We start from the raw sequence: 27,945 nt of genomic DNA, 5'->3' as shown, positions 1-27,945 counted from the left end.
AATGGCTGCAGATGATCAGTGTCGTCCCCCTTTCCTGTCCTCATTGCCCCAGTGGGGTCAGAGCTCGGAGACAGGATAAAAGAGGGATTTGAACCATCATTCCTTTGCTCATATTACCTATTATCCTCTGCTATCGCTGCACCTGCTCACCCAACGCGTCTCCTTTGCTACTCTCCCTCCCTTCTTCCTATTTCTCTTGCTATCATTTTTCTTCACCCTACTGCTACTCCACTCATGTCTTCCTTCATTCACTCCTATAAAGATTTCCCTCCCTCCTTCCTTTCAGATCTCTTTTCTGATCTGACCTGACTTTGTTGCCATAGTAAGAAAATGAAACACTGCACTTGAAGAAACTTTTCAAGGACACAGTAGGAAAAAAATTTGCAACACCTTTGTGACATCTTTCGCGACATACGCATAGCACACATGGGGAGTGAAGAGCTGGTCCTATACACTCCAGGTGGTCTGACAGAAGAAAGCCCTCAGGTGAGCGTGACAGATCAGAAGAGACGAGGTCACTCTATTGTCTCAAAGATGACGGAGGAGAGGGAGTTTTTGTTGTCCTGTGTTTGTGCTTGTTTGTGTGTTTGTGTGTGTGTGTAGGTATGCATACTGTGGTACTTTTATCTTTATGAGTTTCTGACCTTGGGAATGAGGACATTTCTGCAAAGAAAGGACATTTTGTCTGGTCATCACTTCTCCAAAAGGCTGTTTGAGGGCTGAGGCCTCGTTTCAGTATTGATGTTATGCATGTTGTCATAAGCTGTGTTTCCACAGCAGGAACTTTCCCCAGGGACTAGGAACCTTTGGAGGAACTCAGTGCATTTCCACTGCAGAGACCAGGGTCAAAGTTAAGTTCCGGGGACATTATTTTACCCCCAAAAGGTCCCTGCTTGGGGGGGGTAGTACTTTCCAAAAGTACAGGAACTTTTGGGGTGGGGCTTGCTGTGCTGAAGGTGTCTGATTCGTCGAGCTCCGACCGGCGGAGCAGAAAGTGGTTTGACTGTCTGGATCGATGTGTTTCTGGGTCACAGGCTAGTCTTCTCTGGCGCAGCGGCTCAGCTACTGTGCTGTTGGAAGCCGTGGTGGAAGACACAGAAACGGATGACCAGTCGGTTTGTATGATGCTTGTTAAATGCTATAACGCTAACTGTTGTCATGCTATTGCTACCCTAGCCAAAAGTTAACGTTAGCTACATGCTAAAGCCAACAGCTCATGGTGTAGAATCGTGTGTTCGTTAAGGCAAGGCTTGGCTAAATCGATCATACAAAATGATATTTTGTTAATGTAACTTTAGTCACAGTGAGACACAACGTTTTTTTTCTTCAACAGGTTTTTCAGATGAAACGGGCGGGCACACTGAACTGCAGGCTGCAGAGACTAGTGTGTTTACTCCTACGACCAACAACAGCCTTTGTCCCATGCCTCCTGCTGAAGCACACAAACGCTGTATTTTACACATTTATATTTCTGCAGATAAATAAAGAGTTGTGGAAACAATTGTGTGTATAGTGGCTCTATATATGTAAAAAGACATGTAATGCTTATGTTACCGTATTCTAACATTTACAACGCTCTGAGGAAGCAGTGGCTCTCAATTTCACCATTATACACCGGTAAGCTCAGTATTTAAAACAGGCGAGAGTGCATAGGTTAAAATAAGCCAAGGCCCTTATGTTGAGTTGCAGGTGAAGTGTTTAGTAAGTTAAAACAATAGAGTTATACAGCTGTGTGATGGGTGTAATTTTTCTAATCTTCACGGGTCTTCAGACCGCGGTGGAAATGCAGACAACAATGGGCTGTAGGAACTTTGTAGTTCCTTAGAATAAAAGTTCCGGGTACTTTGGGTGGAAACGCGGCTATGGTTAAACAATAATAATTGTTTATTATATTATTATAATGTGGGTCTTATTTTCGTAGTTTTGTCCATAATTTCTCAGGTATGATAACATTATACTCACCAAAGTAATTGCTGAGATCTGGGAACACATCGACATTGCTACAACATAGTCTGAAGGTGCACAAAATGAACGGTCAGACGATAAGACAGGTTGTAAACATGCCAAGCACTTAGCCAGATTATCTTAACTACTCTATTTGGAGGCAACAGAAAGAGAGCACACCCAAAATACTGGTAATAATCAGGGCTGCCAACTCTCATGCATTGACCGTGAGACTCAAGCAATTGACACTTTTCACACGCTCTCAGGCCACACGTCCTTTTTCTCACGCAATGAAAAACAAATTTATAACTGATAACGTTGTGGTGCGAATCAATTCCGCCCAGCTGATGCAACACCAGTGTATGCCAGGATAGTAATCAAGTGGACCCACTTTCGCATTGTGAGTCGCAAACACTTTGTGACTAGAGTGATAACGTTATTGGTTTTGTGATAAATAAATTAAAAATTAAGCGTCACCAACAACAGCAAGTTTGATGAATTGATCTCTGTCTGTCACTGATTAATTGATGTCTTTTTCCATCTTAAAATGTAAAAGTTTGGATTCATGAAGGTAAGAAGGATTATGTTCCTATATAAGACATTCAATTTAAGACAATGAGATGGTGGCTAAACAATGTTTAAATTAAAAAAGGGAGTAAAAAGGCATGTATTTTGAGTGGAAGTGAGAAGGTCTAATCATAATGTACTCCATATAGTAAAGAGTACTAGACACTGAACTTGACTTGAAAGTAAATGAGAGTATGATTTAAAAAAAAGCATGTAGGAATGCAGGAAATGTGGGGGACGATCCCCAGACCCCCCGCTTTTCAAACCAATGTTACGCCCTTGAGGTGACTACTACAAATTTTAAATTTAAATCACCAATAACAACCATTAAAGGGTAGCATGAGTAGAATTTTCCTCAAATTTTTTTTTATAGATTTATACAAAAATAATCCCTCTCAATCATCACTTATGACCCACTCGAAGCATGTGGCGGTGTCTGTATCTGCAGAGACCCTGCCATCTGCCTGTATTTTCTTCTTTTCTTCTTCTTTGCTGTGTTTGGGACGTTTCTGGGCGTCAAACTTTGGGCAGTGGTGCATAGCCTCCAGTGCAGGATGTAAGGTCGGGACTCTGTAAAAACGTAGGGACCAGGTTACATCGCTGTCTCTCACCTCTGCTCTCTGCTCAAAATCCTTCCCGCAAGGTTGGGCGGAGGTGTGGGCATGCTTATTTGTGCTTTAGAACATAGCCGCTGTGAAACAATCATAAAATAACGTTATATCTGTTTCACTGCTTTGTTCTCACTAACGCCACTCCCTCTCGTCATTCACTCTCTTGGTCCCTCGACCACTGCTTCTCTCTCTCTCTGTCTCTCTCTAGCTTGTCGAGCCGGGAGGAGGGTCTTACTTTGAATCTTGTGCAACAGCAACTGACAAATCCTACTCATTCTACCTTTAACAATATATGAGAACAAAATTTAATCATATCCGCTCATATATTTAACCCTCCAGATTCTCCTGAGAGTCCCATTTTTCAATGCCCCCTTCCCTCTGTCCTCCTGACAACAAAATTACTCCATAAATTCACTATAATGCAGGAAAACAGTCTCTAAAATTAACAATTTTCCAGGGGAAGATCCCCAGATAGTCTGGTTAGTCTATCTTGTAAAGTGTACTTGCTGTACACATTCTTATAAGACGGTTTGGGCTTTTGGAGTCATTCCAAATAAAAAACGCTAAACTTTAAGTAAAGTCATAAGTCATTGGTGTTTAAGTCAAAGTCGAGTCACAAGTCTTTTCTGTCCCAAGACATGTAACTCACCTCTGGCAGTAAGTCAGCTATATTCCTCAGAAGTAAAATAATACAAACAGGTGTGTGTGCACAAATGTGTGTCAGTGCTCTGTTCTTTCTTCTGTAGCTCGCTGTCTCTTTTACTCAGACTAGGCTAGTTGGACCAGTAATAACCCACTGCTGTAGCTGGATCTGATGATTGCTATTTAATATAGTGCTTAAATGCACTTAGCTGTGTGGTCTGCTATCCTTTTGATGTCTTTAATAGCTGCTATTTCATAACAGTGTGTCTGTACATGTGTCTGCTCAACTAAAAACAGTTGGTGAAAACAGGTGATGTGCTCAGAGCATGAAGATTTGGTTTGGGAGCACCGTTCCACTCTCTATCAATTATTCAGCCAGTCTGTGCTCTGTTTCTCTCTTACTCTCTCATCATCTCATGCCACTGATTGTTTGCATTGGTATCCAGCTGGATTCTTCTCTTTTTTCCCCCTCTACCTCTTCTCTCCTCCTTCCTCCCCCTTTACCTGTCAGGTACGTTGCGTGACACCAAGGAAAATAGGGGAAAGAGGAGAAAGGGAAAAAACCCTCTAGACAGATAGAGGCTGAAAGAGTGCGAGGAGGTGGCACGCAAAGAAATATGAGGTTATTGTCTAAAAATACCAGCCTCTCAGTGTCACAGCCATCAATTTTAATATGCATGCGTAAATCTACACGCTCCCAAATGCAAGAACGCGCATGGCACACACGGGTATATGCATAAACATGCACACTTCAAGGTCAACCAGCATGTGTCTTTGCTTCAACTCATTTTCACAGCCATTGATGCACTGTGATGGCAAGGCCAGCGGTAATTAATTACAATACCCCTAATATATGTGTGAATGCAAGGAGAGGGTGAGCTAGTGAATTACTTGCCATTCCATTTGCTGGTATATATTTTAACACACTCACTGAATTTATGTCATTCCCTGGCTTTGTTTGTGTGCAGCTCCATTGTGAGCTTGGTGTGGGATGGGAATATGTCTATGGGCCATACTAATTATGAGTAGGAATGGAAAGTGTCTAATGTGCTCTGGGGAGGTAATTGACATTGATTTATGTTGCGGAGGACTATGGAGGGGTTCTATCATAGCAGGCAGCCGGCAATCACAACTCTGTATCATTAGGCTGGAGTGTGTGTGTTTACTTGTATGTGTGTCTGTGTATTTTTGTGGGAATATCGTGGGATTTTTGACAGTGGTCCAGCATGGAAACACCACAAATAATTAGAGAGAGCTAACAGAGACCCCTCCACTTCCTCCTTCTCCTGAGCTGCCAGCAGTAAGCCCCCCCCAAGTCTAACCATTGCTACCTTGCTGTCATGCATCCTGCCTTACACATGCAACACACACACACACACACACACACGCAAAACAAGCAAGCCCACTCACGCATAAACAATCAAAATGTATGTGGGTTTTCTTTCATGATATTGCGCCATATGTGCTAAACATTTAATTTGTATCGTTGCGGAGCAAAACGTGACATAAGAGAAGGATGGCGAGGGAGGATATAGATTAGAAGAGGAGAGGAAGAGGAAGGGTGGATGTGTTTTCACTCCATTCCAACCCTGTTCCCCATTGACAGAAAAGAGGACCTGGACAATTAACCACAGAACAGAGAGCATGCTGGGTAATTAGCAAGAAGTCAAAGCTTGCATTCCCCTTGAGCGAACAAACACACACACTTTTGCAAGCACACGCACACACACTCTTCATTTTCTCAGTTCTCACAAACATGTGGTTGGTTAGGATAGCACTCTGAGAATCATCATCAGAGGTAGAGAACAATTAATGAAGGTCGACTTGGTATGAGGGTGACTGAAAAATGGTCAGATCTGACAATGAAACAAAGCACTCTGGGAGTGGAGGATGCTCAAGGATGGCGTCATGAGGATTGTTCCCTGCTACAATTGTAGGAAACAATAATTGGCAGATGGACGCAGTATAATGGGCATTCATTTGCTGAGTGTTGCTTTGAAGGAGGACATGGAAAAATACTGAGGCTGAGTGATGTGTGTAATTTTTTTTTTAACTTAATTAAAGGAACAATTCACCCAAATTACACCTTGTTTTGGGGTGGAAGCAGGTGTTCCAGAGGTGGATATCTCAAAAGCTCAGCAGATAAATCCAAACTATTTGCATGGCCAGATGACTAGTTGTAAGTGATTGTAAGTATTTTGATGATGGTTTAAGGGAACTGACCCTTTTCATCTTTTGCATGTAATTTCCTTGATACAGGATTTCCCACCCTGTTTTTTGTGAAGGCGCCCCCACCTTACCTGAAATAAAGAAATACCTCTGCTAACGTCAGAGGAATTTATTTAACATTTTTATGAACTATAATATTAAACTTATTAAGATGGGGGTGTCAAGGGGTGTGGTTCTGTGCTATACTAGCTCAGCAGCAACCCCTTGCTAACACTATGGAGAGTGACACAAACACCCAAACTTGTCTTCCACCAGTTGGGGCTGGAAATATTTTTTACCCACTCAGGCCAGGCTACCCTTAAGCGTCCGGCACGACCGCATCAAACCGGGCGAAGTCAGTATTGCGGCAGTGGTGTTTCAAAGCAGGAAAAGGTGGCCAACTCCTTCTTCTTCTCCTCCACCCTCTGTTCCCACCGGTAGCATCTCCAAATCTGTCCCCACACACACACACACCACCCTCCGCTGCTCCTTCCAGATAAATTGAGATGCTGCAACCCTCTCAGCGATCTTATTTCTCCCCCAGAGCTGTGGCCCACAGCGGAGCAACCAGGGGGTGCAGGGGAATATCCTGAGATCACAGAGAGAGATTGAAACTGGCATCAGCTAGCCAAGAGGCTCCAAGGGACCGATTGGAAATCAGGTGCTTTCTCGCAAAATGCTGTGACTCGTGTAGACGCATGTGCACTTGCATGCACACAGAGAAATGCATTATTTCTGTCTTGCTCACACACATACACACACACACACACACACACACACACACACACACACACACACACACACACACACACACACACAATGGCACCAGCCATCTATAGTAATTTATCTCACACCGGTAAAAGTATCCATGTTCTACGGGCCCCAATCTCCCTCCTCTGCCTTTCTGTCTTCTCTCATACACACTCCCCAAAACAATCTCCTTCAATCACCACCTCACTCCATTTCTCTCCCTCTCTCTCCCTCTTTATCTCTCCCTCCTCTACCGTATACCATTTCTTTCCATTTCCCCCCCTCTCTCGCTCCCCCGACTTATATTTCTCTGCTATATCACCGCTCCCTCCTCGTCTGTTTCTATCTCTCTCTTTCTCTGCCAGTCATCCAAGCCCTGGGGTGTTCTTAGGTGATCAATCTTCATCCTTTCAGCGCTGTCACACTATCGGGTCAAGCCAAAACACACACACACACACACACACACACACGTGCACACACACATTTAATATAATGAGTGGACAACAAATGCCAAGATTTACATATGACTACAGTGGGGAGCAGTCGCAGTCAACGAAAACACACATGCTTGGATGCAAACATACACACAAACGCACACAATCGCACGGTCCTTTGCTCACATGTGCACGTGCGCTCATCATCTCCTAGTTGCTGATTATAATGAGATAGAGGACATGCTCTGCCAGTGCAGGGATGGTGAGACTCTCTGGCTCTGCCCGGCTGGCTCTGACCCAGTCACGAGCTCCAGCAGCTCCAGCCAGCCCACCCAGCCTCCGCCATCACCAGGCCCAGAGAGGAGGGCCCAATCTGGGCAGGAGGGTGGAGCTGGAAACTCTGTCGGCTGCTCTGGGCTCCATTCACTGCGACAGGCTCTGAGCCATGCCCAACCCCACCACCTGAACATGATCAAATACAGGCACTGCAGAGGGCTCAACAGCGTGCATGATTGTGTGTTGTTTTGCTTAATTCTGTAACGATGGCAATCACAACAGCTTATGTGAAAAGAGGATTTATGACTATTTTTGTAGGGCAAACCTCACAAAAGATCACTGCATCATTTGCAACAAGAGAAATAACAAAAATGTCCTGTCTCCTCAAACTATGTTATGGCATACGCATCACCAAGGCAACACAGATCTAGATAAACAATTGCAACTGGAAATAGCTTCTATTTAAAGGCATTGGTATTCTTGTTCAACACCATGCTTCTTCTTACCCATCATGCATACTGGCGCAATGCATAACAGGTTGAGCATAGACCTGAGATCAGTGGGGCTGAATTAAACATGGCCAGGCCTCATAAATACTGCACAGGGCCGGCACTCTGGGGAGCTTATCCGGGACCATCAAAGCTGGAAGCTCCAGCGCCCAGCAGGAGAAACACAACTACAGCTTGCAGAGTAAATGCTCAGAAAGCGTACGCATGCTAGCAAGCATGTAGGCAGTGTCCCTTTCACTGCATGCCTCATGAATAGTAATACCCTGCATGAATGCTCTGTTTGCCTGGTAAGTGTTCTTTGTGTACTGGCAAAAGCACATGTGCAGGGTGTGTGAAATGGTTTGTATTTCCTGCTCCCTCACTCCAGGTAGCATGCTTAATAGCTTTGACACATGGCAGCTTTTTGTATGTGTGGCGCTTGGAGATGAGGTCGAGAATGCATTTGAGTAGCACACCTTTGTGAATCGGAGGCCAAGAGCCATTTTCCTTTTAATTAGGCGATTCATATATTGGCTTAGAATGATGGAGGGGAGACGCTCAGTGAAACTCTTTACATGGTATTCTGTGGCTTGCTCAGTTAACTAAAATGTGTAGCTTTCATCTTAAATTAATCAATAACAAATTAGGCTACATGTACTGTATGTAAAATGTGTTGGTCTCTTGCTATGTAACACTGCCCTGGATGACTATGAGAGGAAATCTGAACATTTCCCTGTCTTAGGGCATAACAATAAATAATACATTTTTTTGAGGAAAGAAGGATGAAAATACTAACTCATAGTGGGAAAGACAATCACTGGGAAAAACAATTATGTTAGGTAGGTGTTATGTCACAAAAACAACTAAGAGCCTTGTCACGCCATTATTTATAACAGTAAAATTTCAAAATACAAAGTCTCTTAATTACAGTGGAATCGCCATGATAAGTGGACTCAGAGTTCAACTGTGGTAAACTTTGACACTCAAATTTGTGCTGTTGACCAATAGCAAGCCCATTAAAACTTTTTTCCAGCTAACTTGCCTTATTCTTTATTCATGTTTGGTGAATAAAGCATGGTGTACTAGAGTAGAGTTGTGCAAGATGCTTCAATTTTGATGGACTTGCATTGAAGCTCACACTGGTCTGCAGTTTGCTGTGTGAGCAGTCTCAAGGTTAGAATTTGTTAACCAATTGCAAACCATCTTGTCAGCGCTGACCTTTCAGGAATGGAGAGCCATAGAGCCCAAAATGGAGTGTTGCACCATCCAATTTTATTTAGCCAAACTCTGCTCTACTGGAGTAAAAACTATTCCACAAAGGAGGTATGGTTTGCAGTCAACAGTGCAAATACATCTTTTGAAAAAAACTTTTATACTGTTATAAACTGTTAACTCACAGTTAATGACAAAGCTAGCTTGTGTTTAGCAAGCAAGCAAGCTTGGCAGACTATTGTGGTTGGTTAATAGTGCTACTGTTAAACTAGCATGTTACCAGTTAGCTTGCCAGCCGCAGTAACCTGCAAACTAACCCCAGAAGTAGTCACTAGTATGTCACCAAGCTTCCAACATCATCTATTTTGCAAGGAAATGTGAATACATTTAGCCTCTTCTTCTTGTGTGACCAGGTACTGAGTTGTGTTTTTTGCTGCTTTACACTGGCCTGACATTGATTTTTCCAAGGTGACTATTCCTTTTGGTGAGTTTGCATTCTTAACATTCTAACCAAGACAACTTCTATGATTGCCTGAGTGAGTGAACAGTTCTGTATCAGGGCTACATCCTGATACCCTGCTCTTATTTTCTCTCCTAGCATTTCTCTCTGACACCATCACTCTATGCTCACAAGAATGTTATTGAAGCAGCATTGCTCTGACCTTTAATTCCTTACTATTGATTACTCAAGGCTTATTCTGCTGTTGTGCTTACTGTAAGTGCTAGAGATTAGCATCAGGTAAACATGTCAACTGTAAACACAGGGGGAAAAATAGTGAAGGGAAGAGATTTCCTCTGACCTGGTCTCCAGCGGGACGTTACTGTTGAGCACCCAGCTGTCTTGTAGCTGGACCGACTCTGGGGTGGTCGGCCCGTCTCCAGTACCCGGAGCGGGGGCGTGAATGGGGTTGCGTCCCCCTCTCAGGGTGTTTCTATTCAGGCTGTTGGCAGACTGGTGGGATAAGGTGTGGTGGTTGTGCGGAGGGGGCAGTGGAGGCCGTAGTGTGGACTGACTGTGGTGGTTGGCAGCCCCTGGAAGTAGACAAGAACAGAGAGGAATTTAAGTGCCACACTTCTTTGTGAAGGAAATCAAAGAGAGTTTCAGATGAAGGGAGTGAAGTATTTCATTCCAAAATGCAAATGTAGGACAGAAATGTTGTTTGATATTTGATGTTTAGTTTTCAGCATGCCAAAAAAGTAAACCTTTTCAGCTAGCAAATAACTTCATTAACATTCCATTATGTGCTACTTTTGTGTCGACAATCATTTTGTCAGAGTAGGTGTCATATTTTCCAAATGGTCGATTTATTTTTGAAGGAAATTCCAGCTAAATAGATACATGAAATTTGATAATCATGTTTTCACATTTTGCTTCCACATTTTCCTACGTTCTCTCCATCTTATTTTTAGCCAGTTCTTCCCCTCTTGTTCCTCTCTCAGTCTCTTTCTTGTTTTCTTCTCCACAACTAAGAGACAGTGTGTGTGTGTGTGTGTGTGTGTGTGTGTGTGTGTGAGCAGTATTAGAGCACTCTGCACAGCGTGTGCCCTCATCTCTTGCTCTCAGACTTGGGGAAACATGTCAGCTAGAATCCAATACCAGCCCTTCCAACACTGAGCTAATGGACTGTTGAGTGAGAGAGCTGAAAAACAAACCCAGATGACTCAGACAAGAACGCCCATTCACACATCACCTTTCTATCTCTCTCTCTCTCTCTCTCTCCTCTCTCTCTCTCACTGTGAATTAGTGGGGGATTTGAGCCTGTATAGAGCATGTGTGTGTGTGTGTCTGTGTGTGGGTTCGTACAGAAAAATCAATAAACCACATACTATACAGTACAGAAGAGCTTGACACAGTTGCATCACTTCTTGTGAATTAGCACTTTTTGTTCACACATTGACAGGTGCATATACTCAATGCACAGCTGATCAGACAGAAGTCGAAAACCACACAAAAAAATGACTTCAGGTCATGACAAACTGTCCACACCTCTATTCTATTACTATTGGAGTAGAAATCTCAGGATTATTGCAAAACACACATTGATGTTACATTTGGATTTGAATTCTGGCTTTACAACACATTTTGCCTTTTCTTTCATCAATGCTACACATCGCACTTTCATCATTATTTTTGAACATCTAAGCGTGGAATACATTATCCTGATTGTGTTTGTTTGCGGATTGCCTTCCTTGTGGTGATCAAAGGACGGAGTAAGCGCACATATGCACGCATACGTTTAGGGCGAAAACAACAAAAGCGTCTCATTTGTCAAGCTGCGTGATCACATTTGTCCTCCTCCATTTGTCATCTCCTCTTGAATTAGATAAGAAAAGAAAGAGTGTGCGAAAGGAAGTGAGATGAGCGGATGTGTCGCACTCTCCTGTCCGCTTTTCTGCTTTGATATTTCAAGAGATTCCTAAGATGAAGGATAACAACTTTACATGTACACACTAACATAAAGCCTATTTATTTTTATGTATTTATAGCACTATGTCTCCTTGCATGCTAACTTTCCCTCTGTCTCCCTTTCCTTCTTCCTAGTCACGTGTTTAGAGCAGATAGGGGGCCGTGATCTCCCTTGCAACTCCAGCTATAATGGCGACCAGTTTGTAAGGTGACCTGATTCTTCCGCGCCGCCATTGGGACACAGGTGTCACCCACATGGCCCTGAAGAACAGATGCTTGTGAAAGGAGAGAAGAGGGGAAGGAGATGAAAGAAAGATGGAGGGGCCTGACCTCTGCTACACAGGAGGGACACAAAACATCTGTTTGCACATGCAAAGATGCTCTTGGGAGAAACAGACACACATACATGCATGCATACACTTGCATATGCAACCATACATGCAGTTGCACACCTGCAGGAAAGTCAAACTCTTGCATCATACATGCAGAGTGAAAATTGATATTAAAGAATGCAGAGTTTTATTTCTCGTGCTCTCCTCCTCCTCCTCCTCCTCCTATACAGCCTCATTTCTTCTTGAGGATTGTTGCCTTCTCTTTCATCTTGCTTTTATTTGCATTTTGTTTGTGTCCTTTGCTGAGATGTAAAGCACTTTAAGATAAACCTTGTTTGTTAAAAGCAATTTATAAATGAATATGACTTGACTTCCCCTCTCTGCAATGCCCCTATAAATGTGAAATAGCTCCTACTACGACCTATCTGCATAAATTCTTTTATCTAAGCATTGCAACAATGCACACAACACAGAGCCATATACTGGAAAAAAATAAGTTTGCAAGCACACATGCAGGCATGGACATAGTCCGAGTAATTTGAAGATAAAAGTAGGCACTCCCACGCTCACACACTACCCCACTGTCTCCCATGTTTAAGTCTGCATACAAAAATGCATGCATTTCGCTTTTGTTCACTTTCCTGCCATAAATATTGAACAGTGTTTTCATTCAGATTCGGATGAATAATATATGGCACACCGTGTATGGAAGAGGAGTACATGTTTTTTTTAGCCTTAGTTTTCCATGAACCGCTGTGGCCTGAGTGTGTGTGTGTGTGCAAGTCTCTTCGTAGGCACCTTACACCACTGGGAGAGCGTATTGTTCAGTAATCCAGCTACTACATTGTTACACAGGGACTGAGTCATATCCTGTACTGTTGCAGACACTGACATCTACCACATTTTGTAATAAAGATTTTAACATTTCCCTTCAAAAAAAGAGATGAAAATGCTATTATCTATCATCTAGCAGCAAATTCTATTACATGTCACCAGATAATGTCAGAAAAATGTAAATGCTGAGAAAAGTACTGCTAGTAATTCTATGCATTTTCTCTCATTATGGCCTCCTGGGACTGGCAGAATTGTCATGTACTGTCAGGTTAACTGAACTGAATTGCTACATGGTAGACTTTGTTGTTTCTTTTATTCTTCATTGAATCAATATTTGCAGAATAAAGTGCATAAATGACTCATTACTAATTTTTACTGTTGCTATTGTACAAACATACAGCTGTACAAAACATCAGTTTATTCTTCCAAAAGTCACACAGCCTTTAGTAGGAGTTTAAAAAAAAGTCTCTCTAGACATGCTCCGAAATATTTATGATCAGAGACAAATTGCTTTTTTTTTCTTGCTACAGCACAGGAGATTGATGTCAAAGAAATTCATTCCCATGTAGACTTCAAATCCATAAAAAGAATCCTTAGAGCTCGCCAGAGAAAACACATACACATTGAGAAGTGGGGTCTGCCTGAGTAGCAAGGCCGAGGTACAAGGCTGTTTTTTTTTTCAAGCAGATAACTCCTGAAGAAAACAGCTGATTATTTTGGCCACAGAAACACAAATCTGACTAACCACTGGAACAGAGGCTGTGCGCAGTAACGAGTAGACTGGAGGTAAATGGATCCAATAAATTAAGATAGGGGACTTAGTCAGATGAATTGTCCAGTTGTTAAAGTACAACCCGCAGGTAGGCTAATAGGAACAACCATTTTACCAGGAACCCAGTCTGATAAAAGACAAAACATGCAGTGAGGAAATAGAGCAATTAGGGAGCAGCCAAGCAGATCACATTTTATTCCACTTTATCTTTTCCTCCTTTCTTTTCTCTCTGTTTCAATCGCCAGTGTGAGTAAACAGTGATCACGAAAAGATTTTCTCAACAGCTCTCTGTTTTGTTTTCACAGCCACTTTTTGTGGAGAAGCTTAGAGCCCTTTTCTGAGTGCTGCTGAAGCCTGACCCACTTTATTCTGTCCAAGGTCCCCTGCGACTGGAGAGGGGGGACTATAGCTGTAAACTGGTGGGTTTGGCTCAGGCTAATCCCTGGAAGTTCATTATGCTCGCCAATTCAAAAGGAGCCTCATTCAGCAGAGGAGCATTAGCCTGTCGGCTAACCTGCCCCCCCTGTAAAGCTCACTGTGCACACATACATCAGTGAGAGGAAGGGGCTCTGCACACCATATTAATCTCACAGCGTGTGTGCGTCTATGTATGTGTGTATGTGTGTGGCCAACTGGCAGTTTGTTTTGCAGCCCTGGATGGGCAAACTGTTTATTGACATTTTCTGTGGTTAACAGAGAAAAGTCACAGGGCTGGATGTGCATCTGTGTGTGTGTGTGTGTGTGTGTGTGTGTGTGTGTGTGTGTGTGCAGGACAGAAATGCCCATTCAGCAGTTAAAAAGGGATCATTGGAGGGCTCAGCACCCATCCCTCACCCCCTACCCTCCCTCTGTCCTTCTCACTTCCTCTGTCTCTCCATCTCTTTATTTCATGTCCCAGCTTCTAGCCTTCCTTTTTTAAAAACACTGTGTCACCCTCCATTGTTTTTCATGCACCTTCTCTCGGAGCTAATTGCTATGCTCCCTGTGTTTTAAGGTGGTATATTCCCACGTGCCGCTGCTTCATATGTCCTCTGTCTCCGAATGTCACATGCTCCTCATTTGTCATTCTTCTCAGAGCTCAGAGGCTGAGCACAATGGAAGGAGAGCTTGAGGTGAATCTAAGAGGCACACACATACAAACACACACACTGACAAAAGGGGCTTAATTTGCATATAGACTATTATACACAAGTATACACACAAACACATACAGGCACAAAAAAAGACATAAAGTTAAAGACATACATTTAAACATGCAGGCACACACACACACACACACACACACACACCGCCTCTGCCTTGGCTAGTCATCTCTGTCTAATTAGGAGGCAATAATCCGCTAGAGAAGAGTCATCAAATTCAGCCAAAAACAAACAGTCTCCATGAGCAGAAATGCATGTGTGCATTTCACCCACACGCACACACAGATGCATATAAATGCACACACACACACGCACACACACACACACACACACACACACACACACACACACACACACACACACACACACACACACACACACACACACACACACACACACACACACACACACACACACACACACACACACACACGCACACAAATCATCCCACTGTTACGCAAATGTCTCCCTTACATAAGCACCATTAGGAAGAATAACATTAGTGCAGATGAAGGGAATGCATCTTTGTTGTGGCTTTGTTTCTGTAGATTTGTTTCAACAAAGCCATTAAACATTCATTGCTTCAGCAGTGACTTGAGGTGGCTTCCCTGACAGCAGATAGCTAGCCACTTTAGAAGAGCTGGGGCTAAAAATAGCTTAGCATTCCCCATGCATAATGAATGGCCAGAGACAGCGCTAACGCTAGCTCTTTCCAGGAGCGATCTGCTACGCTCCGTTTGGCCGTCTCAGCTCTCCCAGCGTTCCGGGGGAACGTTCCCAGACAGGTGCTCTGAGCCAGACAGTATTCCCATATAAACATTCGCAGACCCAATTCCCAGCCAATCCTCGGCAACAACGTTCCGTTCCCATTCACCTGTCATGCTTCACTAGGAACACAAGTCATGTCTATCCACCTGTTAGCTTAGGTAATGGTGGACTACTTTACAGGAACACACATACACGCAAACACAAACACACACACACACATACAAACAGCATGCAGCTTCCTGAGGATTATCTCACTGTGGTCAGTTTCTGCCTGGCTTGGTAAGGCTCATTTCCTGCCCAGCGTCCACTCTCTACATGACCACACAAAACTCACACATTCAGACAGGCACACACTCCTACAGCACATGCATAAACAGTCTCCGGTTATAGGTGTTTTATTTCCCTGCAGTTGTTCCTGTGCCTTCCTACATGCCAGGGCGTGTTTATGCAGTGCCAGACTGCCACTCTAAACTCATTTAGGTCGATTTTAATGGATGCCCAAAGTCAAGGACTCTTTTTGCACCCATTAGATCAGAGTCCTGGCTGGGAAATGTGGCAATTTGCAATTTCATCTCAATGTTGTTCTCCTTCTATCCAAATATCTCTCTTTCACCCTCTAAGCTCTCATCAGCTTACCCCTTTTCATTCACATTCCCCCTTTGTCTCTTTGACTCCTTATGTCTCTTGGTCCCTGTGTTCCTTTCAGTCGCTTTCTCCATCTATTTTTTGCTGGTGCACTTTGGGTGTTTTATTTCTCTCTCTCCTTTTTGATTTTTCCCATGCAAGATGTCTCATTAAACAACTTCAAAAGTCAAAGTTTGGCTTTCTCTATCTCTGCTCCCATTTGCCTCTTTGCGCTTCTTTTTCCTGCTTCTCTGTCATTTTTTTTCTTTCTTTGTCTCGCTTGCTTGCCGTCTCTGTGTGTTCATGCTCAGCAGAGACTGAAAGAAGCCCCAGAACAGAAAGTGTGGGTGTATGCGAAACAAGAATGAGAGAAACAGAGAGTGTGCCTGTGAGCCTCACTCTCCCTCTTTGCCAGTGTCTGCCATTAGGGTGTCAGTGGCAGAGTGAATTTATTTGCTGTGCGGTTACTGGGCTAATGATTGATGTTGCCCCAGCAAACAGTAAACCAATTAGAAGGCTGATGTAACGTCATTTTAAAAGCGTCCTAATCACGTTGCTCTTGAACCTGGGACCTGGGCCTTCCCTAATGAAGATTTATACTGGATCAAAGGAGAGCCTAACGCCATTAACAATAGATTGTATTCCACCAAAAATCACATTAGGACTTCTCTGCCCACCCCCTTCCCTCCCATCAGGCCTCTGCTAAATATATCTGCTGATTACAAGTGCAGATGCACAGAGGAATGGAGAAACGGGGGAAGAGCGGGAAGGAGAGGCAGAGAGGGACAGAGAGGTAGAGAGAGTTGGCTCACAGTAGCTAATTGTTCAGAATAAATGTGTATGCTGATGAACAAACTCATCACTGCAGTAATGTGTGTGTGTGTGTGTGTGTGTGTGTGCTTATGGGAGAGAAAGATGGTTGCGAGGTGCTGATATAAGCACACAGGGCCTGTAACAGCCAACAAGAGAGTGTCAAATGATGAAAGACAAAGCTTAGAGCCGGGGAAACTAACTAGTTTGTCTTTGCTACACTGATCCTCCTGCCGGCTCTTAAAATTCATCATTCCCTTACCGTTCACTTTCCGGTGGATTATTAATGTCATATGGAAAATAAGTACAAACACACCTACTCACTGGCAACCAATCTGCGCTCTGCAGAGTGTAGGGGTTGCTTTCACTTGCATCATTGTTTTCTGGAAATAGTTGACAAAGGTGGGAGGGTTACATTTTAAATGTAATCCATTAAGAGATTACCAATTGTCGTCTCAAAATGAGCTTTTTGTTCTGTGAGCCACAAAAGAAGTCACGTTTAGGAACAGAGAGTTTTCTTTTATGTTACTTGATTGTGCTTCTTCAAAAATGCAGCATAAGTTCATTGATTTATAGCTCTTTAACACACAACCATTAACATGTACTGTGATCTTTTATTGTTAAAAATATGTAAGTAGATTTTAAATGTATCTGTGAATGATCACATTCAAATTATTTATTTCCCCGCTTATAATATCGCATAATATCCATAATTGACCAAGATTACAATCAATATCCATCTTAAATCTCTAACTGTATATTTTATGATCCCTTACAATATAAACAATAATTGCTTAAGTCCCTTTGGTTTGATTCCCAGCCTAGCAAACAAATGCTGACTTCGGAGGGATGCAAAAAAGCAGAAATGAAGAACAAAAAGAACAAGATGTGACATTAAATAAAAGCAAAGGATTGCTTGGCATTTTCCTGAGTAATGACTAAATCAGATCAGGAAATAGACACATGATGAGGTAATGCAGTGACCCAAGTGATGGATGACATATTGATGTATAAATGAAATGACTGAAAGGATAAATGGGTGGATGAATGGAGAGCTCGCTTACCCGTGGAGGAGGGCTGGGCCCGGAGCATGTATGAGTCATCCGGGTGGGGCTCCAGGTGAGAGTGGGTGGAGTTTTTCTCCAGCAGGGGCACCTGGCATTCCCTGATCGGTGGAGACGGGCCGGGGGAGGGGTGGTGGGGGGCGGACGAGGAGGACGGATGGGACGGAGGGAGCAGGGAGGAGGAAGAGGTTGGAGGGAGTGGGCGACCTGGAGGATGAAGGGAGAGAAAGAGGGGGGAGAAGGAGGGAGGGGGTGCGTTAGACAAAACAGATGGCAATGACTGACAGTGATACAAGGGCCTGTTCCAAGGCAGGTTTGCTGAGATATCTGGATCATTTTGCTTAGCAAAACTCAGAATCTCTTAAAGGTCACCCAAATTACAAAAAAACATATTCTTTCACACCTCTGGCATTTGTAGCCATGCAGATAGTTTTGGTTTAATTTGTCCAGCTTTAAAGATAACTGTTTCTGAGATTTCTGCCTCTATCCAATACAATGGAGGTGGATGGAAATTAATGTCAACAGTTTTCATTGGAACTGTTTTCTATCATATAAATAGATCTTGTGAAAACTGTTGACAGCGTGTTCTGTGGAGTTTCCAGACTAACTGGAACAATGTTTCTGGAAAAACAGTTCCAGTTGAATTTTTTAAATGTAAAGTTTTAGCGCTGTGACTAAAAACATACATTCGGCGATGCAGAAATCTCAGACTGATAACGCAAAACAAAACCAAAACTATCTGCATGGTGGGAAGTAGATGAGAAAATGTTTTTTTTTTTTTTAGAATTTGGAGGAACAAACCCTTAAAAATTTGGAACATGGATTGATGTAAAAAGACCTGCTGCAGGTTGTATTCAACAAAGTTATCCAGTTAACTTGTAAGTAAACTTGCTTCTTGGAACAGGCACCTGGTCATATCAATGTAAAGCAGTTTGGATACAAACACAAAACCTTGCTCAGATTTTAGAGACTCAATATAGAGATAGATTCACACAAAAAGTCCACAGATCTCCTAAATACATTAATGTGTGACAAAAAGAGTTTAACTAGTTTTCCATGCTAATGTTGTGGAATATTGATATAAAAACAGCAGCATCTACCTAAAGTTTGCTAACGTTAGCCGCCGTAAGCTACTGGTCATGCTAGACCAACTAAAAACGTAGCTGCAAAACTTGTGTATTGTATTGAATTAAGCAAGAGTGCGTTTAATTTCATATGAATTCAACTTTTCATTTGTAAGAGAAAGAGTATGCTATTTGTTCTTTCAAATTTTACATTGTCTTGCTTTAAATCAAATGGTAGGGTAAGATTTTCGTGAGGACCTACATCCATTGTACGATTGTCCTCTACATGGATAAGACAAAAGAAAGTTAACAGCCAAGTCTTTAAATAGTGGGAGCCATGGGACGCGTGGACACAATCAGGCTGTCCCATACACCAGAGAGAGAAGAGAGGGATGGAGAGAATTCACTCTACTCTCCAAAGGTTTGGAATCAAGGACAAAGACAAATCTAATAAATTCTATTTAGAGACGGCTCAAAATATAGAATAATTATGTCTGCCATATTTGCAGCTCAATCAATCAACAATATGGTAAGAATGAGGCCAATGAATCCAGCCAATCCACCGAAGGTTATTACAACTACTAATTAGATAGTCGACCAAAAAGACACTTTAACACACTGATAATCACTTATTTTCTCCTGATTCCACATTCAAAATGATAGCCCTGGGCGCCAGCGATATTTTGTTCAAACAGCTTTACTAATAAAGTTATTTTCTTTTTCTCACAGATGCCTTGTCCTTCACCTTGCAAATTTAAAATGTAAGAGGGTGGAGAAAAAACTGGCTAGCTTGCCCCTGGTTTTACAAACTTCAGCCATTCTTTCTTTTGCCACTGAAAACTTCACCAGGAAAATCGAGAAGTTATAATGCACAGCCTTTCAGTAAGTCACTTCTTATTTTATTGCACTTTTTCTTTTTACACAGAACAAAAACAGGCCGGAACAGAGGTGGAAAGAGAAAGAAAGAAAAGCTGTGAGACCTTGAAGAAAAAGACGAGATAGCTGAACATTCATCATCATACTATTTCTTTTTTTCTCCTTTTCTTATTGACAGTTCTTCAGAATACAGACGTGGTGTGATTGTAATTTGACAGCATTCGCCTTCCCATCACAGAGTATTGATAGAAATCAAAACGTGTAAAGGCCATGATAGATCGGGGGCTTTTTTTAAGCGATGGTGCAATATTGCTTGCATCAGGGAAACAGTACCTGGGCGAGGGAGGTGGGAGGATTAATGTAGACATCATTTAAGAAACAAAGTGGTTGGCTAGTGGAGTTGTTGGCTAACTTGCCCATCTGTGCTGCCTCAAAATGAAGCACATTAATCATGGAAAATACACGTTTGTGTCCAGGTACCATTGCTGTTTATAGAGATATATTTGATAGAAATGGAGGCAGAGTGATGCCTCTGTCCTGCTGTCCAAACTGCTCCAGCTTAGAGCTTTGCGTCATGGAAACCAGAGCTAGGATCGATCCACATCCCCACGTTAACTACACCCCAGAGAGATGCCAGCCTTGTCTTCTGTTTAGGTATGTGTGTGTGTGTGTCTGTGGGTGTGTGTGTCCAGTCAATCTCATCAGCGCAAACAGAGAAAAATGGATAAACAATGGCAAAGCAAACACTGTGGCCGACAGGAGGGAAAAGGAGAGCGGCGGGGAGGGACAGTGAGAGACGGATGGAGAGAGGGGGGCAGGAGACAACGAGGTCACAGGGGTAACCAGGGGAATGGAGAGTGAAAGAGAGAGAAATGAATGGAGGGAGCAGAGGACGGAGAAAACAGGACAGTCAAGAAGCTATGAGCTGACAAAACTTATTGCCAATAAAAAACGGGGAAGAAAGCAATAGAGGAGCGTAATTATTAGGGGAGGAGGCAATAAGAGGGGACTGAGCAGTGGAAGATGGAGGACAGGAAAAAAAGGAATGAAGAGTTAAAGAGGGAATAAGCCAAGAAAAAAACGATTGATCTAAAGGAATCGATCACTCACTTCAGTTGATGGCGAGAAGGGGTCTAGCTATTTGCATATTTCACAAGACCTATAATGAGGCTATTGGTGACAACGGGCAATGAAAAATGTCCACGTGTGTGTATGTGTGTGTTTGTGTGTGTGTGTGTGCGTGTGTGTGTAGCAGCACACATTTAAGATTGTTTCATTGCGATTGCATGTTTTCATTGTGTGTGTACACAACTATGCGTGTGTGCGAACTTGTGGACATAAGGTTATGTGTATGAGAATGGTTATTAATATTTTAAATCACTTTAATTACAAAAAAGGAAAAATTGCACTAGTTGGCCAAAAGCAATTAAGGGAACTTTAATCTCCTTAGCAATTATGCTGTGGGGCATCCTTAACTCAGTCATTTCTGCCCGCTACATTTCGAGAAAGGTCAGTGGAAATTGCTTTGTGTTATTGGAACAAAGACTTAGCAATGAGCTCACGTGGTTCTCTTGATGATTTGTTCGTTGCCATCCTTCAGCCGCCTCCCTGGCCATCTGTATACATCTCTCAATCCTTCTCTCTGTGCCCGTCTCTCACTTTCTGAATCTACCGTTCTCTCACAAGTGTTGATTAGTGTGAAGGATAAGTGTATCACGGGGGAAAAACTAGGCATCCTAAGATTGTGGCACTGTGTTAAAGGCAATACTGGAGTCCCTTGATGATTTCGTTACAATGTAAAAAGAAACACGATCATCATTAGTTTGCTGTGTGAGCACCAGGCTTTGATTTTCTTGTGTGAGTCATACAAGTGTATGAGCTTTGCCTGTTGCTGTGCTACTGTATGTCTCTATTGCATCATCTCAATATGACTTTTGTGTAATCTATTGTCTCTCCATGAAGCCATTATTTACCGCGCAATGGCACTATACATCAGATATAATTCTGCTTGTTGACTGTTCAATGACTTCTCTTCTCCTCGTCCTTGTCTCTATTTCTGTCGCCCCCCCCCACACACACACCGTCCATCCGTCCACCCATCTGGCTGAGGTGAGGAGTGGTAGGCCGAGGAGAGTGGAGTGGAGCGAGGGATGGAGCGACAGCTGGAGCCCAGTCAGACAAGGAGAGACAAATTACCCCTCTAACGAGAGCCATTCATCATCACTTCATCTCTCCCTTCTTTCATCCCTCTCTTCCTCCACACCTCATACGTGAAATACAGTGCACCTGGGTAGCAACTCCGGAGCCCCCCCCCAAAAAAAACAACTCACCGATCTACCACACAACTTTACACTTGATGCTGTTTTCATCTAGTCGCTACTCATGTGGCTCATGCTGCCAAGTCAATCAGCACGCTCTTCTATTAAGATGACGGAAAATAACGGAGAAGAGGGGGGAAACAACAAGATAAGGGAGACGTGAAATGATTGAATGAACAGTACGCGGGGAAGAGGGAGGAAAAAGAAACGACACACCCATGCTGGCACATGCAGAGACTCATTACCATGGCTGCTGTCAGCACAGATGTTGGACTGAGGGGGAGCTGTCAGTCAGTGTGTGCGTGTGTAAGTATGCACGTATATATGTGTGTGTGTGTGTTTATGTGTGATAGTGTCTGACAGTGATCTGAGGGCTATTTAGTGATGACAGCTGCTGACACAATAGGCCCTTTTCTCTATTTATCTATACAGTGCAGTCTGTCTCCTCCATCTCATCTCTCTTCCTGTTCCCCCCTCCTACTCTTTTCCTCAAATCCTCGCCTCCTCTTTCCTCTTATTCATTCCTTTTTAATATTTCACATTTAGCTCGACTGAGGCAAGATGCACACCTGTTGTTGTCTGTATGTGTGATCAACAAATGGATGTTGCAGCCTATCCAGGAATGGTCTGAGTTCATCCGCTTGATACCTTGAATGTGTTCTCCCACAAAATCCCCCTAATTTCTTTCCTTTCGTAATCAGTGCCACTGCAGAGTGATAAAATGAGTAAAGAGGGAAGGGAGAAATGAGAGGATGATTCAACAGACATGTTTTAATTAATAAAGTTGGGCTTTCACAGCCTAAAGAGATGATTGTATCACTGGCTCTTTCTTTGATGTGTAACAGAGTGTCTGGGATCTTCTCTGGCCTAGAGCTCTCCTCTGCTTGCGCTCCGTTCCTCTCTTTCATCACGCCTGAACCACTCTATCACTCCAAAACTATGGGGGCCCTCCTCCCAAACAGGCAGATCCTCCACACACACACACAAACAGCCTGTAGCCAAGGCAGAGGACGCCTTCCGGCTGGGAAAGAGGTGCTATCCACACTCACACAGCGTCACATTGTTTTGTTCTACATTACAGCGTTTCTCGATTTCAGTTTTTATATTCCTTCTAGGATTATAACTAAGGCTCAGTATTTGAAGTACTCACAATTTTTTGCTGAAAAATATCTGGCTTTTATTAAAAGTGGCAGATCTGTTTTAAAATGATAACTGTTTCTGTTTCCATGCACCCAAAAGTTGTATTTTCTGATGCAAGAAGGCCAGTATGTCACTTACAGTTTAAGATATACGCAACAGGGTGCTGCAATGAAAGAAACCTGCGGCAGGAATCCTAACAGATCCTCTCTGACTAACTCCGATATCTAGTTCAGAAGGTCATTCCTCACTCTTCTCCTCACTCAAGTGGCTGTTTTTTTATTTTGAGAAGAGGAGAGATGAGGACAGACACAAGCTGACACTGAGCAATACACTCAACCTTTTGACCCAGACGTCCAAACACAGCCCAGCACCTATCTGCATCTGCTAATTGAAACATGCCTCCCTGTTGCTGAGAAGTGCAAGTGTGTGTGTGTGTGTGTGTGTGTGTGTGTGTGTGTGTGTGTCTGTGGCTACACATAGCAGGATGCTGCAGCACACCCTTGCTGTCCATTGTCAGAGGTGTCCACTGCGTAACATGGAGGCTGCATTACCATATAAATAACATCCATGTTGTTGCTGCTGCTGTGGATTGATGGTATTGTTATGGATTCTACACATTGGACCCTCATTGAAAACAATCAAAATCCCACATAAAAGCAAATGCACGGATGCACATACACAGACACTCGCTCATAAGTGCACACACACATATACAAGCATGTGCACATGAAAACACACACACACACACACACATGCACAGACCCTCAACCCCAGGTGCAGAGAGATAGACACCCATCCTCTCAGCTTTCCATTACATCTGAACATGCTCTGTAACGGCTGAAAAGAGTCGATCTTCAAGGGGGAAATATCTGTCTGTGCGTGTGTGTGTTTGTGTGTGTGTGTGTGTGTGAGTAATGTGTAAAATCTGTAACAATACAAGCCTTTTTACTGCTGCTGTGTTCAAGAAAATGCTTGATGTCTATTCGTGAATCAATTTGATAGCAGGAGAAAATAATGTCATTTTAAACTTGAGGGCAGAAAACACAATAAAATATAAATCAGGACCAAAATAATAACATATAAGCTGCATACAATATAATAATAGAGTAAGGAGCATACAAAAATAAGTGATTTCTTGCCACAGAATGGATGCTGGAGCTAAAAAAAATGCCACCCAATCATTTCCAAATTTGTAATTCAAATTATAAAATACAGTGACAGCAACTGTACAATGCCAAACAATCTTTTAATAAATTTAAGGGCCAGGCAAAAGCATTTTTTCCACAATAAATTCAAGTGTTTCACATTGTTGGAAGTAGATTTTATGATACCAGCAAGGCTGCCTCCATATTTTGTCACCTGAGAGAAGGGTTGAGAGCGAAATATGGACAAGCTCTTTGATGACTGGAGATAGCACTTGGTCTTGGCACTTAGTGAAGACACTAACAAAACAACAGAAACCTGCTTGCAGCTTTGGAAATACCATTTTAGATTTTATTGCATCTGGAAGAGCAATATCTGTGTGTTTGTTATCTTGACTGGAAAAAGCTTTTAGGTGTTGTAGTGTAAAAATCAGCGGGGTGAAATGCTGCAAAGAGCTTTTCCTCCAGTCTGCCACGCTGCTGAATCATTTGCAGAAAGTTTAGTGACATGAGAACAAATTGTGATAACAGATAACATGTTGTGGACATGAATTAGGACAGGATTACTAGGAGAGGATTAGGTCCTTCAGCAAAAATTAGACTCCACATTTTCACCTGCTTGTCATGTAAAAAGGTGAGTTCCAGTTAAATTTAAGTTAAAAGCTAGCTTTGATTAAAGCTGTAATTAATGTTTACTAAAAGATTAAGATGTGGCAGCCTAAGTGTTCTGATAAAGATCAAGGTAAGGATTTGGAAAGAAAGAAGCTTTGCCAAAAATAAAAAAAACTTTTATTGTTTATTGTTAAAAACATCTTCATTAATTAGCACTTAAATCTGAGTCATCGAAGCTTAAATTAAATGTTTACACCTATTCATGACACCCTAAATTTCCCCTCTGATAGTTCCTGCTAATGCCTGGTTATAGTCGTGTCTCCTGCACACAATCATATTATGGTGGATGGAAAAAAATATTTTCACTTGCAAAGAAGACAAACTGTTTTTGCATTTTAAGATAGGGCTCATTTCATGGAATTTTGGGAGACGAGGCTCATGCAAAAACAAAACTACATTAACCACAATTGCCCAACATCTGAAAGAACGACAGTCATCAAGAATTGAATGCGTACGGAATCACTTACAAAAAGAGGCATGAAAAACACATGCAGACACACAAGAGCGTATAGAATAGAGAAATACACATTTAACAACATACTGTAGATGCACAGATTTTAACACATGCACAGGTGCTTACACAAATACCTATTCAACATAGCAGGGCTCCACTGAACCAACCGGCAATTGCTGTGGTTGCTATGACAATCTAGTTCCGTAAAAAGCACTAGAAGAACAGAAAACAGCTGAAAAACAAAGAAGAAAAATTAAAGAAAACAAAAGGATTTGAAGGAGAGAAAAGAACTGAGGGAGGAAGAGCCCTGGGAGAAAGAAGAGATGGTAAGTGATCCAGATTTGTTTGGTGCATGGATCTGCCAGTTTGCGACCTTGTGCAGTCAGAGATAGCGTGTTGTATTGTAATCTCATGAATAAACTACATTTCAATGAAGTCTTTTTTGTGTGTGTGATGTTAAATTATGTGAAGTACGTGTGCTTGTGTGCGTGTGAGACAGTTAGCTTGTGAGGCTGAGTCAGCAGTGTCTCCTTTGATGATTAGCAAACACACACACACACACACACACACACACACACGCACACACACACACACACACACACACACACACACACACACACACACACACACACACACACACACACACACACACACATATACAGAGAGTCCACCACAGTGGGATCAGCCAAAAGAGGGGTGATGTATTTAGAGCCAGTGGATAATGATTGTACTGTGGCCTGTTGCTGAGAGAAACCTCTCCTCTCTTTGATGTTCTGCAGCCTCTATTTATAGTAACAGTAGAAAAAAGGATGGAGAGCTGAAAAAGACAGTAAGCCACATTATATTCCCTCTAACTAGCTTACTGTTGAGCACCGCACTCTCTCTCAAGGTGAACAGGCTGGAGTCTCCACACTCTGGGCCAAATTCACTGAGCCTTTTTGCGCCTCAGTTCAGACGTATTCTGAACCTTAGAGATGTGTGTTATTTATCAAAGAGACACAGCAGCGTGAGGCGGAGTTTGCCTGTCATCTGAGGTGCACCTTGTGTGCCTCTTTCTTTTATGCACATGCATTTGTAGGAGGCTTGCACAAATAATACAAAGAATAGGCGATACAATAACTCTGGTTGATTCTACTGGATTTTTACAAAGGTTCTTTCTATTTGTGAGGGCCATTGTTATAGGGGTAATTCTCGCCTTTAAACAAAACTGGTTGTGGCAAAGGATAGAAAAGTTAATCAAGTGTGAGGTCACCGCAATCAAGGGAAGCTGCAGTGAGTTTGTGTAGGGAAAAAAAAAATCTCAGAAAGAAAAAGATAGAAGTAGCCAAGAATACATGAACACAACATCTGACTCTTTTATAACACCAAAGATGGGGCAGAGTGTGGTCATTAAAGATGAGCTAAGAAGAATTGTGGTGATTGCTCTCCTTTGTTGAGGCATCCACATTATGGTGTCTTGTATTTTTTAAGCAATCTTTCTTTTGTGCAACTTTTAATATAACTGTTATTTTCCTCAAAATCGGGTTTAAGTACTTTAACTGCCTTACTTTTACAAACCTTTTTATAAATAGGTCATTGCAATTTTATCATAATAGACGCCCAATTTATTTTCCCAGTTAGACTTTAATTGTGGGCTTAGTTGATGCGATTGATTGGATATTACAAATTTTGTTTTCTTGGATCTCAGACAAATCCTGCTGCTGAACTGCACCTTTTGAGCTCTTCATCACTTGCAGAATGTGTTTAGGAGGCGGTCCTAATCACTGATTACATTATTAGCTGGTGCTTTAGTAAATCAGATGTTAATTACTCACAGATTGCGAGCTCAAACAGAATGAAAGGTGCAGCGCAAAGTTGTGCCGCACTTTCATGGATGTAACATAAATCCCAGCCTCCCTCCTTGTACAGGTGTGTTTGTGTTTGTTGAGTGTGCAGAGTGGAGAGAAGGGATTGAAGATTACCATGCATGTCTAGGCTCTTTGAAGTACCTGCTGCATTGGTCATGGAAGGCTGAGTGTGTGTGAGTATAGGTGTATATAAGTTTTGTGTGTGATGGGGATAGGTTAAGTCACAAGCCTCTGCCTACCTACCTACCTATTTTTTCTGCAAGAACACGCAATCGTCACACAGCCTTACAATTAGCACAGCTTGCATCAGTTGACATCAGCTGACTCAGAGGAATATGGAAGTCCCCATGCTGATGGACTTCACATGCAGTTGTGCATCTAGGTGTATGCCTGAGTGTGTATTTCGGAGCGCTTGTTTGTGTGCCCATTTTGCACAAACACTCTCTTGCAAACGTGATGCAACTCTCCAAGGCACAACCTGCAAACCCATTCAGCTAATAAACAGTTGTGCCCAGCCAAGCAGAGGCAAAAGACTTTACTAGGCACT

The 27,945-nt window shown here is 42.5% G+C and overlaps 1 protein-coding gene across 17 annotated transcripts in view; it reads right to left on the bottom strand.

The window, feature by feature from the left end:
• The window catches only part of tenm2a (teneurin transmembrane protein 2a), a 202,441-nt gene that overhangs the window by 49,092 nt on the left and 125,404 nt on the right, over window positions 1-27,945 (bottom strand). For 11 of the 17 annotated variants that reach the window (XM_044205099.1, XM_044205097.1, XM_044205102.1 and 8 more), the window contains 2 exons: window positions 17,886-18,092; window positions 9,933-10,164 (listed from right to left, as the gene is read on the bottom strand). In XM_044205099.1, coding sequence (XP_044061034.1) covers window positions 9,933-10,164; window positions 17,886-18,092 — 439 coding nt within the window. The remainder of the gene's footprint in view (window positions 1-9,932; window positions 10,165-17,885; window positions 18,093-27,945) is intronic. The other 6 variants (XM_044205107.1, XM_044205108.1, XM_044205109.1 and 3 more) reach the window with 1 other exon arrangement.

The sequence above is a fragment of the Siniperca chuatsi genome, linkage group LG8 (genome assembly GCF_020085105.1).
Source record: "Siniperca chuatsi isolate FFG_IHB_CAS linkage group LG8, ASM2008510v1, whole genome shotgun sequence".
Taxonomy (NCBI): domain Eukaryota; kingdom Metazoa; phylum Chordata; class Actinopteri; order Centrarchiformes; family Sinipercidae; genus Siniperca; species Siniperca chuatsi.
Note: the sequence above shows the minus strand (reverse complement) of the source record. Positions and strands in the feature narration are given on the sequence as shown.